Consider the following 12,691-nt stretch of genomic DNA (forward strand, 5'->3'; position numbering starts at 1 on the left):
CTACAACATGAGATCATATTTTCCAAACTCATGCATTTTTCTCTGTTGCTCAGGGCTTATTTATCTTTCTGTGGTTTGGGGAGGGGGCTGTGACTGAAGCTGTTGATATGCCATGAAAAGTTAAAGTTCCCCGACTCTCTCTCCTACACTGTCTCATCTCAGAGGGTATGAGGGAGGAATACATTTCTCTATCTTGCACTCCGACTATAAATCAGAGTGTGTACATAGGCTTTAATAGATCAGGCTTATATTTGGTCTCTCTCTTTCCAAAACCTATGAAATCTTCATAATAGTGACAGACAGACATCACCTGACTTTTTGTCCTGTCCCCCACACATTTCCCAAGAGTTTTGGGTGTAGGAGCCATTAACCACTGAATATTTTAAGTCCTATTAATTAACTTACTGTAGTTAGACCTGGTAGCCCCAAAAGCTATGTTGTTAGGTTGTTTTTGGACACAACAAATAATAATACAACGATTCAAGGAGCCTGATTTTACTTGAATGAAATGTATTTTGTCCTCCCTTTAGTATATTGTAAACTCAAACGTTTGTGGGGAAAACAGCGTGCATCAAACTACAAAACATTTGTATACATTTTTATGAACTGGTTCTAGCATTTTGGTGAAAGTGACCCTGAAAATTGTGAAATGTGCCTATAAATGTGTCTCTGTAAAGAATTTGGATGCTACAAATATATTAGGAAAGTAACTAATGCGTTTGGACCCCAACCAACATTTTTAATTCAGTAGCTAGCTCCCCTTTCGTTGTCAGGTAAATCAGACAACGAAAAGGACGAGCTTTTTTTTAATAAAAAAGCTCGTCCTTTTTTAATAAAAAAGGACGAGCTTGTGACCACTTTTTGCAGGTTTTATTGGGATTCTTTCATTGGCAAGAAATTGTATGACCCCTTTGCAAACTGCCAAAGACCATGCACATAGATTGCCCTTTGTGGGCTGCTGGTCTTTATCAAAAGTCACTGTGAGGATGCTGACAATACAATGGCTACAGTTACAATGACAAAAACAAACTTCAGTATACTTATAAAAAAAGTCATGGCTTGTCATGATAGATTGAAGTCAAGTCCGGAAGCTATACCACTGCCCTACGGCATATCAGAGCAATTATTCTGAGTGGAAAAACAGTTTTACTTCTAGTCCCAAACTATTCTCCTGGGCATAATATTGTGACAGGAAACACCCATCAGTCGTCGCCAGGGTTACGGAGGGCAGGACCATGGGTGTCGGGTGCCCTGGAAACACAACTAACTGTGGGAATAAGCCTCAACAACCTAGAGTAACGTTTGTTTTCGGGGTTAATAGTGTGTGCCCATTTGAGCTTGTACACAAGACTTTAAACCTCTCGGGGCATCCCTATGTGCTTTTTTTTTTCCTACCTGAGGGATGGAGCTAGACGCGTGAAGGAAAGCAAAATTGCCAAAAAATTACCCCGAAATTCCTTTGAAAATGCCATAAAGTGATTTCATGGATGTCAGTAGGCCTTTAAGGGATGTGCTTTGATATAACTCAGCCGCATTGGACGATATATAGCCACAGTTACACAGCTCTGACTGGTGGAACACTTAGGGTTTTATGATCCGCTGCCATTTGGGGCTATGGGACGGAGCAGTGCCGACCACATAACTAATTAGGCTTGGCCAAAGAGGGGGGGAGCGCAAAGACGGGGGATTTGTGGATAGAGGTTTTTGCGTATGCGGCATGTCTGCTCTAAGTGTGTGGCAGTGGTGTCCGGGACATGGCACTGCGTCAGTTTGTTCTCTATGACTCCACACGCTCTTTCATGTACAAGCTGGAAATTTTGAGATAGAGGAAGAAACTCGCAAAAGGGTACTTCGCTAGTGTGCCAGGACAGCACAGTATGGTGTAGAAAAAATTTAGATTATTGGTACAGAGGGCCCAGTTTCACTTAAAGGACAAGCTCAAATTGAGTGTTTAAAGCCCTAAGATATGGTTGGTGGAGGTTTATGGGTTGCATGGTCAACAACAATTGAATTAGATGTCACATTGCACCTAAAGGTAATTATTGTAGGTAGTGCTGTGGTTTGAAATAAAAAATAAAAGTACCACAGCACTAGGACTTGGGAAAAGGTGTTTATGTAAGTTGTAGAGAGTTCTTATGTTCATTTCCAATCTGGTTTTACCCATAAAATCTGGCAACTGTAAGTCTGGGCTCATTCTGGTCTCTGATTGGATAATCATTGTGAAAGGAATAAATGTGTGTCTATCAAATACATGCCTTACCTTTAAAACTAACAGGACTAAATGTTAAAAAGAAACATTTAAAGTCACACAGTTATTGGTATATCGTTCATTCTTAAAAACACCCATTCAACAAATACAGGCCTTGTCCTATTGTCTCATCTCCTTGGTCTTGCTTTCTTTACTCTCTCCATCAGAGGATTATGAAGATAAACGACCAGGCCTATGATATGAGAGTCCAGTGGCAGGACGGGGAGGTGGAGAGGGGGGGGTCCCGTAGTGGAATGTGTGTGAACTGCACACCGCCTCAAATAAATCAGGGAGACAAGTAGAAAAAGAGACTTGAAGGTGGGGGCGAGGCAGGGGGAGTGATGGGAAAGACAAATCGATAAAAGGGGCTGAGGGTACAGGTGCAACAAAGGTGGACTTGAGTTTGCGAGACAAACAATGAAGGGGAGTAAAAAATGTTGATGGGCATAAAAATCTATTTTTGTGATAGAATGTGTTGGAAAGATTATGATAGAGACTGACTACTGAGTGTCAACATCACCAAATAACAGAACTAATCAGTTTTAGTTAAGGCTTTGTGGCTTAGGAAAGAGCAACGGCCACCTTTTTTTCTTCAAGAGACCTCAAGAGAAAAAACAATAGAGCATATTGATACAATATTCAATACCGTTTTAAAATACATTTTTGCTGACATGACAATTTCATTTAAATAAGATAATTGGGAGCCTGAAATCTTGTCTCACTTTCAATGATAATCTTCAAATATGTTGATGTACATGATCCTCATGTAATTATCTGTCACTCTGTCCCCTTAAAGCAGATTAAGATATGCTCTGAACTAATTAGGTCCCCCAAAGAACACAAAGGGATTTATGCTAATCCAACATGTTACAAATGTTCAGGTTAAGCTTTTGTATTTAAGACTAGAAAAATACGACACTAAATCAAAACTAGAACTCTTTATTAGACCTTTGATTTAACTGTGGCTTTTTTGGCAAGAGAAAATAATTGTCCATTTTGCCAATGTCGGAAAATACTGCTTTTAAATTGAATGAGTCCTCTGTTAAAGTGTATCAAACAGGAGCCTCAAATTCACAGCAAGGTTCCTGACTGTACTTTAGGGCAGGACAACATTTTAGGGAATTAGCTCCCTCTTCAGGCAGTGTCAGAGTAATACATTCCAGTACTTGGTAAATAAATGGTAAATGGCTCCACTTTGTATTGGATTCTGAGAAAAGTCCCATTCTCCATAAGGCACCATTTATTGTTGTCAATGCCATACATAAATTTACTATATATTTTTGCCTGTTATTCATAGTCTGTTTTTAGCGCAATGAGAGTTTTGATCTTTTTCTTACTTGGCATTTCAAACTCTGGACTAAAATGGGAGTAGCTTTCACTTTGGCGTTTCCTCTTTTGGCCAGACTTGTCGCTGAGGTATCCACTGGAGTCACTGACGTGGACCTCCATAGACGACACCACCACGTCCTCTGGCTCGTCCTTAATATGTTTGTCTTTCTTTTTCTTCTTCTTCCCCACATTACCATTTGTCTCGTCCATTGTCCTGTTGGACTCCATAGTAGTGTCCAGTGCTGTATCTTGTCTGGGGGTGAAAGCGGCAGTCACTGGTTCCTCTGCTTGTTCTTCTTTAATCATGTCTTTTTTCTTCTTCTTTTTCTTCTTCTTTTTCTCTGTGTTACAATGGGTCTCATCTATTGTCTCGTTCATTGTCACATTAAGCTCCAGAGTTGTATCTAGTGCTGTGGCCTTCTCTGGAGTGGAGAGAGCTTCTTCTTTGATTTCGTCCCTTTTCTTTTTCTTCTTCTTCTTCTTTGGAGTTTCTTCGGGAGGCGTGACTGTGGGCTCAGTAGTCTGTGCTTCATCGGGCTCGGGAGTCTGTGCTTCATCGGGCTCGGCAGTCTGTGCTTCATCGGGCTCGGCAGTCTGTGCTTCATCGGGCTCGGTAGTCAGTGCTTCATCAGGTTCATCTGGCTCCTGTACAGTGGACTGCACAGTAAAAACTGTGCCCTCAGCTATAGCCAGCAGCTCCTGCACCCTACAAAGAGAAACGAAATTAAAGATGTATTAGTTATTTAAAAGGACATCTGGCCCGTAGGATTTATTTGACAGGACAGCACAGAATGACAGGGGTACAAGCGGGGAGAAATATTCAGCAAATTGTCAGAGCTGCGACATAAACCCACGGCACAGAGGTCAGAACAGTTGTACATGGCAAGGACTTTGGATTTATACCTTTTGGGCAATCATATAAGCTAATATTCTAGAACACAGTAAAAGGAAAGAGTGCCACCTTGTGTCAAAAATGATCAAGTAGGGTTTTCCTTAAAACCCATCTTTTGATAATCTTCCACTTACAATTTGGCGCAATAATACGGTTTGTGACCATAAAAAAGACAATACATTAATAGGTTCCCTCTAAACCAGGGGTTGGCAACGTCAGGACCGGGGGCCAAATCCAGCCCTCCACACAGAACCTCTGGCCCCAAAGATGATTTTGAGAAATATTATTTTGCAAATATGAGATCAAATACCTTATTGTACTCTAAATAGCTTTAGTATTTTTTAAATATCCTAGTAGAGCACCCTACTTGGTCATATACATATAATGTAAAACCACAGATGTAAAACATTGGCAGTAGCAGGAAAAAAAAAGTTCTTTACTTTAGGATACTATGAGGAGGTTCGGCCCTTAGTGTTTTGGCAATGACTAAAATCGGCCCTCCACAACTCAAACTTCTTTTCTGCGCAAAAGAAGGTGGGTACAAAGTAAACAAGTGTCTGATTGGCGGCTAAGGCCGAACCAATCACGACCGTCACAGAGAATTGACCTGGGCGCGTCACTCGCTGCGCCACAATGTTGTTACTTCAATTAACTAACATTAGCCAAAACTTATCATGGATGAAGTTGTCGAGGATTTTGCCTCCGCGTTCTCTGCGTGAGTTCATATTCAGTTCATATATTGTGAATTGGACTACAGCTGTCGTCACGTCCGCTAATTGCTGATTGGTTTATTTCACTGACAATCTGTGTGCGTTAAGCCTGCCCGTTCAAACTGCTCCAATTGCTCCGTGACCAGACTAATTCTCTGCGTGTAATGGACAGGGAATAGTATGGCAGAGCCAGGCAAGGTCCGTGTGATTTCGGTCATGTACAACTAAAAAACAGTTAGATTAATGAATTTATCATGTAAGTTCACGATAGTAAGTAAATAATTAATCTTTATTTGTGAAGCACTTTTCAAAGAAAGGCGTCACAGTGTTGGAGGGAAATAAAGAACAATTGGAAATAAATTCCACAATGAAAGATTTTATCTATGATCTAAACACTTGCCTGGTTCTGCTCAGTCGTCCTCTGATGAGCAGCACTCCTGCAGTGTCTGCATCCAGGGCAGTCACATCAAACTCCAACTCTGAGCCGATCTGGGGTCCCGCATCCCTCCATGTTTCCATAGACACCAGGTTCGGTTTAGGCATACTGGCATTGAAGCAACCATGAACCAAGCAACCCACATGACTCGCCCCCAGCTTGTTTACCTTTCCCTAGGAATCAAAACTTTCTTTAGTGAAACTATCACTCAAATCTGAATAGTCACAATATACAATGAGTAATGTGAGCACAAGGCAAAACATGTCTTACCAGCAAGGTTTGTCCTTTCTTGGGCTGAAACACGACAAAGTTGGCCTCGATGTTCAGGTGGATGTAGCCACTGTCGCCGTAGATATCGCCCTGGTGGCCCACTATCCTTATGTTGTCATAGGCTAAGGGCACTCCGCTCAGACTGCAAGAAGAAACGTGATGTGAGCAGGGTCAGGTTTCAGACAAGACTGAAGGCTGACAACAGTATACAGTTCTCTACAAAACGCTTGTTTTACCTCTGTGAGAACTTGAGCAGCTCCGCGTCTAGTTCCTCCCTGATTCCTGTTCTCTTCTTGTTTAGGTACACGGGTGGGAGAGCTATGTGCCGACGGTGCGTGTTCATGACCAGACAGGAGTACGGCGCCGACAGCAGCTCCGAGGCCGCGGCGAACGACGGCACCGAGGCCCCCGTGTCAATCCCAGGACCAGTGTACACCGGGTTCGGGGTGGAGGTAACGACCACACCGTCAGGCATTTTCACATGTTTGGGGTTGTCTTCAGCATGCTGAGGGTTCGCCATGCTGCGTGGAGAAACAGGAAGAGCAACAAGAGATGTTCCGCCTTCACAAGAGGCGTCACTTGTGCACGTGCTGCCATCCACTGGGAAGGAGTACGTATTACAACTTGAAAACAGGTGTTACATTAGGTTAGTATTTTAGTCATTTCAGTAATAAAAGAGAGGTGAAATTGATACGAAAAAAGTCACATAAAACATCAAGATTTAAATAAAGATTTTACACAAAATCAAAGCATGTTTCTTGCATGTTATGCAAGAAAAATGGCAGAGCAACTTATGTGTCGAAAACAGTCGGGACTTATGTGCAGGTAATGTATAAATAGTGTTTTTTCCCCCATAATACATTAGTATTATTATATACATATATTGTGTTCAACAAGTTTAGGGGACAAAAGAAAATATGTGACTCATCAAGCATATGTAGAAATGTAGCGACTTTGTACCTCTTTAGCTACTGAAATCCTTGCATTAGAGACAGCCACTGATACATTATGGTCTGCATTAAAAGTGCTGTACAAATATGGTGCTCTTGGAGGCACCATGACCCACTCCTGTCTGCTGTCACTGATAAATAGTGAAGAGGATTCTTAGTCAGCAACAACCCCCAGAGTGCACCCCATCACACACGTACACACACAGATTGCAATGGTGCTTTCAGCAATACAGTAGTTAAACACTATAATGAGGTATTGAACACTACCGTGTTGCCAAAGCTGCAGCTCAGCTTATGTATTTGAATGTAATAATATTTCCTTACTGTGGACCTTTTGCCTGGTAGTGCATTTTGTTCTAATGCTTGAAAGCTGCCGTTACATAGATTTACAAGCCCTGCTTAACTTTACGACCAACAGTGAACTTAGATCAAAGCTGAGGAAATCACGGCGTTAAATTGTTGTCTCAAAGGAAAACTGTAAGTCCCTAAATCCTCCCGTCCATTGATTTTCCTGACAGTATATTATGCATGTTGCTCACCTGTGTGCACTTTTTGATTACAAAACCAATTAAGGTTTCAAGTTAATGAAAGTACTGGCATCTTACATGAGCATTACAACTTACTGAGCACATCATCAAAAACAAGTTGAAGTAAAGCTGAATCCAGACTGGGAAGAAAATGAGGCAAATGTGTCCCTTTAATTGAGTACCATTTTATAAGAAGCATTTATAAAAATAATTTCAATTTATAGACATGACAATATACACTTACATACATATTCAGGCATTGATATACAGTATCATGAGCATCACTGTTTAAAATCATTCCATTATGAGACAATGGATACATACAGTGAGCTAATGCAAGATCTGCATTCAATACATCCATAGCAAGAGGAAATAGCTCTTCAAACAGCCACATGCTTCTTTGTGCTCATCACTTTGAGGCATCTGATTGGATAAAGTTGAACCTTATGGGTAATAGTTTAAGGTTGCCATATAGAGGTCCATTACCCCACTTTGGTTTAATGAAGCATAAAATATTCATTGCATATTTTATTCTGTGGTTGATTGGCTAAAGGGTGGCTTAACTTTAGCAGCAAACCAAAGATAATTCGAGGAAAGAGGCCTGGGTGCACTCCTTGCAGTCAAGATCTACACCACAGAGGGAAGATTTACATGCTGCTTATCAGTCTTAGATGTGTGGTCACGGCGTTGTCGCTGTGTGGCCGTTGTAGGAGAGTGGAGGAATGCCGTTACTACTGCAGTTGTCTAGGATCTCCTGTTAAAAGTTGTGAAATAAAATATTGTTGAATGCTAGCAATGGTATACAGTGGGTTCAGGAAGTATTTATACCAATCTATTTATTCCTATGTTCTGATGTTGAAATCTGACACTGAAAATGTTCAAATTTCTTCTTTTTTTTCTGCGGATACTGCATACTTTTGTTAGTACCTTTTTATTTGTTTTTATTTTTTTTATAAACTGTATTGTTTTTTACAATGTATTTACATTGAGTAGCCAAAGCTGAATTTTGTACAAAGACATTAATGACTTCAATATCAGACTGCTTCATGAGAAAATAGAAATAGCCCACTTCATACTAAAAAAAGCTGCATTTTGCTCCTTACATGTCCCTTGTCAGTCATCTCGTGGGAGTGGTGCAGTGAGTGTTCCCTTTCCAAAAACATCCTCTGCTGTTCGGAACTGGCCAGTCGGCAGGTGAGCCATGTCGACAATGTGCAAGACGATATCCCTGAAGAAGACACAGAGGGTGACACAAACAATCTTTCGGTCCAACTATTTGATGATCTCTTGTATTAATATTTTACTTGTAGTCTATTTATTTTATACCTGTTTTTTCCAATTTGGAAAACGATTTTTTATTTGTCGTACAGTGATGTCCATTTTACTTCCTTGCAATATAATGCCTTTGCAGATATTTTTTTTAAAAATAAAGGGCCACGTGCACCGTATTTATAGCGAAAAAAGACAAATTGTCTCGTGTAAGCTTATAGTTATAAACATTACCGTGCCATTGGAATGCATTGGTAAAGTTATTAACTAGTTTGAACCACAACTATTTAAATTACACAACTTTCTATACACAGCCCCCACCAATATCCACAAGAATCATTGTTGCATTATTAATGATTTGAAAATATAATAAATGAGGTCAAGACACACACCAAAAAAATTGCCATTTGGACCCTCATGGTAATTCTTAGCAGGTTTTAATACAGAGCTACAGCAATTCAAACGATTATATGTCAGTAAAGGGGACACTTTAGTCTTTACAGTTACTAAACTCTACACTTGAGTAGAAGTCAGGGCACCAGACAAGAACAGGTTACACTTTATATTCAATAAATCTGATATTTTTACCCAGGCAGGCGAGCGTCATTGCAGCCAGGTGGACTGAATGCATGGGGTTTGGCCTTTTGCTCAGTGCACGAACAAACTGGAAGTTAAGGATCCCTCCAATCAGACCGCAGATGCAGCAGGCTGAAAACAGGATCATCTGGAAGAGAGATGCTCGAGTGAACGGTCAAGTTGAAATTTATATCCTAATTTTCAAACTGTAAACAAACAGGCAAACTGTGATGAGAGATGGGATGGGAATTTACTACTGGACTCCCATCTGTTTTGGGGGTGATGGCCTCGGTGATGAGCAATGCCTATCAGTCAGAATAAATTGTATTTCCTATTAGAAAATCGGATCTGGCTCTGGCAATGCGAGCACTAAAAGTATGCTTACATCACTGCGCCTTCCTGATGTTTTAAGGGCAAAGTCTATCACAAATTCTCATTGCAACCACAGAACATAGCTCAACGCCACCAAGAAGTTCCCATTGGTGAGAAACAACAACGTTTCGGTTTTGCCACCAGCTGCTTTTGGTGTGTGTGTGTGTGTGTGTGTTGTGTTTTGTTTTGGAAGCTCCCACTTTTTCATTGCCCCCCGGTGTGGGTGCCTCTAACCGCATGGAAAAAGGGCATCTCCGGTTTCAGTCATTACCCGCTGAAGTGTCGAGATGGGGCTGGCAGGAGTCCGGAGCCTTACCAACCTAATGCAATCACTGTCCCAGAGGCAGACAGCAGGATGCAAGGAGAGCTCCACGATACGCGCACGAGAGGAATGTTGGAAAATAGCAGCGATCAAAACACGCAGCGCTATTAAATCAGATTTTGGATTCGGAGCGTGAGGTTAAAAGTTTTTCAGCGATGAGATGCTAAAAGGTTGTTGTTACGGGAGATTGTGCTGACATTGATCTACAGAAGGCAAAGACGTACATAGAGGGAGAGAGACAGACAGGGAGAAACATGAGGACTCGGGAGGAGGGAGAGGGAAGCTAAGCAACAAAGAAAAAGAGTGACAGAGAAAGCAGGAGAGGTGACGGCTTGTCTCTTCTGCTCTGCTCCAACCACCTCTCACCTCAGGCTGCTGTGTAAAGGCTAAAGGCATTTTAAGTCGTCAGTTGAAAAGAATATCGAAGAAAAATAACAAAAGACATTGGTTCAGTGATTGATAACATGCATTTTCTTTCGCAGGAGTTGCAACGGTGAATCATCAGCCTAGATCTAACTGTATGGCTGTTTCGTCTTCTCCTTCTTAAGCAAACAGAAGTGAGATTTGCACTGGCACGCTTTAGCAGAGGATTAAACAGCTCTCTGGCATTCTGTGGTGATAGGCAGTTTCTTATTCTGAGAAAGGTGTACATCTAATCTTCCTGCTTTCATACGAACTTGAACATAGTTGCAGTGTGTGTGGATCCAACAGAAAAATGTATAGGAGAAATCATATTCAATAGAAAGCCTATGCAGCAGAAATACAGTACTTACAATAAGCCCCGTTCTCTTGCGAGCACACAGCAATCCACACATCCCACAGAGCAAAAACTGTAGCGACAACAGATGCACATTAGTCAGTCAAGAAACTTTTAGAAAGAAACAACTCAACTCATTTTATAGTTTGAATCCTAAAAGTAGCTCCGCGCAGTTGATGCAAAGTGAGACAAATAGTGTGTGTAATAGTGGCCTCAGGGCAAACATATTGTCCTCCTGGATGTCAGTGATTCAGACTGATCTCGAACATCTTGGTGCTGCATCAGCATTAACCTGTCAAGTGTCAAACTTACTGCCTATTGTTTTACTGTAACTAAAATAGAATTGATATATACTGTATATTAATATATAGGCCTACATATATATGACCATATATATATGGATTTCACATGTGCACATAGCGCTCTGTTATTTGATAAGAAACATGCTAAATGCTGTTAACAAAAAATAAATGACAAAAAAGGAGATGTCACCTTTGGATGACCATGGGGCAGAAGTGGCTGTATCAGCAACTGGATGAGCATGCAAGCACATGCTGTTTGATTCAGCACAGTGGCATATCTAGGGCTGTAAATGGCAGATGAACGACACATTTTTGGGCTCAATATTTATCATCCGTACATTAATTTACGGATGTAATTTCTGTACTATATTTATCATCCTAAGTAGGTTGTATTTTATTGTAATTCATTATTATAGTGGAATATTTTGAAATGAAGTATTTTTCAAACCAAGCTTATACTGTCATTTTTAAGTTTTAGAGTTAAGAGAGCAATAGTTTTGTGGCTCAATATATTGAACTTCAGATTCTGTTATTGTGACAGGCATATCCCACATAAACTTTGACCATATAATCTCCAATACTAAGCTTAATTATGAAGAGTAAGGTTTATACTGGGAAATACTGAGAATGTTATTATCTAGTCTGAAAATCAAGCTCCATAGCCCTGCTCCTGCTGCTGTGGCTGCTAACTTGCTACCTTTTAAGTGTTGTAGCCTACATTCTCTTTATAGCTCTAGCCTACTGTTTTAGGAGATTAGACTATAATGCAACAAAAAGTTGAAGCAACAATAAAACTGTTACCCTACTCTGGAAGTTAGAAAGTGAGCACTACTGTTCCATGCAGGACTTACACAGAGCCCGCTCCAGACCGGGGAAGCGTCGCCCTGTTGCGGCTTGTGCTGTCCCCGGACAGCGCTAATTCCAACTGCTCCCAGGACGATGCTGGCCACACCCACGCCCACCTCCAGCACGGACAACAACAGCAGGCTCCATAGAATCTTCCGACTGGAGCACATCGTGCCCCGGGCATCGCTCCAGCGGCGGAGGCGGCAAAGAGACAGTCTGCTATTCCCGCTTTGTGCGCGTCAAGTCCGGATGCGCACAGCCTACGTCGGACAGAGCAGGTAAATAATGAACGAGAACTGTGTCGAAAAGAATTAGAGAAACTGAAAAGCGGTGGGCATAACAGTTTGTCCATTCACTGGCGCTGTCCAGGTCCTGACTGTGACTCTGTGCGCTAAACACGCGCTCTGCTCTAATGCGGGGGTCATCTCTCCTCTCCGCTCTGCCCGGTCTGCAGTCAGGAGCGTCTACTCCACTGCAAGTTTGCTGTTGCTTACGTCACGCTGAAGATGTAAACAGACTTTTGCGATGTTAATTTAAAGCCTAGTCAGCTCAGCTATCAAGTAGCACAGATACGAGCTCGGTATGCGTAAAATCAACGCATATTTGACATATCGGCAAAAAGATTGAAAATATGACTTATTGTTGCTACTTTCTATACAGTAGCCTACACAGTAGTATGCTAAGTCTACAAAACTACACCCAGTTAAAACAAAAAATAGTATAGCATAAAGTCAAATATGGGACACATGCTTTTATAAGTGAAGAAGATTCAAATAGAGCTGTTATTTATTTGTTTGTTTTCAGCATTAGTCCCTTTCTGCTGAAAATAGATAATTGGACCAAACCTTTGCAAGGCTTTATTTAGTTGGGCTCATGCATGTTTCA

The 12,691-nt window shown here is 41.2% G+C and overlaps 2 protein-coding genes across 3 annotated transcripts; both read right to left on the minus strand.

Moving 5' to 3' along the window:
* Nucleotides 1-3,169: 3,169 nt before the first annotated feature.
* polr1f (RNA polymerase I subunit F) lies at nt 3,170-6,439 on the minus strand. The gene is made up of 4 exons (XM_079570382.1): nt 6,122-6,439; nt 5,886-6,027; nt 5,570-5,788; nt 3,170-4,312 (listed from the first exon to the last, which is right to left on the minus strand). The coding sequence occupies exons 1-4, from the start codon at nt 6,403-6,405 to the stop codon at nt 3,536-3,538; spliced, it is 1,422 nt and encodes a 473-aa protein (XP_079426508.1). The 5' UTR covers nt 6,406-6,439; the 3' UTR covers nt 3,170-3,535.
* Nucleotides 6,440-7,696: 1,257 nt separating this feature from the next.
* Nucleotides 7,697-12,235, minus strand: tmem196 (transmembrane protein 196). Of its 2 annotated transcripts, XM_079570285.1 has the most exons (6): nt 11,812-11,977; nt 11,151-11,244; nt 10,675-10,731; nt 9,220-9,355; nt 8,466-8,590; nt 7,697-8,116 (listed from the first exon to the last, which is right to left on the minus strand). In XM_079570285.1, the coding sequence occupies exons 2-6, from the start codon at nt 11,199-11,201 to the stop codon at nt 8,042-8,044; spliced, it is 444 nt and encodes a 147-aa protein (XP_079426411.1). In that variant the 5' UTR covers nt 11,202-11,244; nt 11,812-11,977; the 3' UTR covers nt 7,697-8,041. The 2 variants fall into 2 exon arrangements, with proteins under 2 accessions (XP_079426411.1, XP_079426410.1); XM_079570284.1 differs by lacking the exon at nt 11,151-11,244 and having other exon boundaries at nt 11,812-12,235.
* Nucleotides 12,236-12,691: the final 456 nt, after the last annotated feature.

The sequence above is a fragment of the Gobius niger genome, assembly GCF_951799975.1.
Source record: "Gobius niger genome assembly, chromosome: 14".
In the NCBI taxonomy this organism is placed as follows: Eukaryota; Metazoa; Chordata; class Actinopteri; order Gobiiformes; family Gobiidae; genus Gobius; species Gobius niger.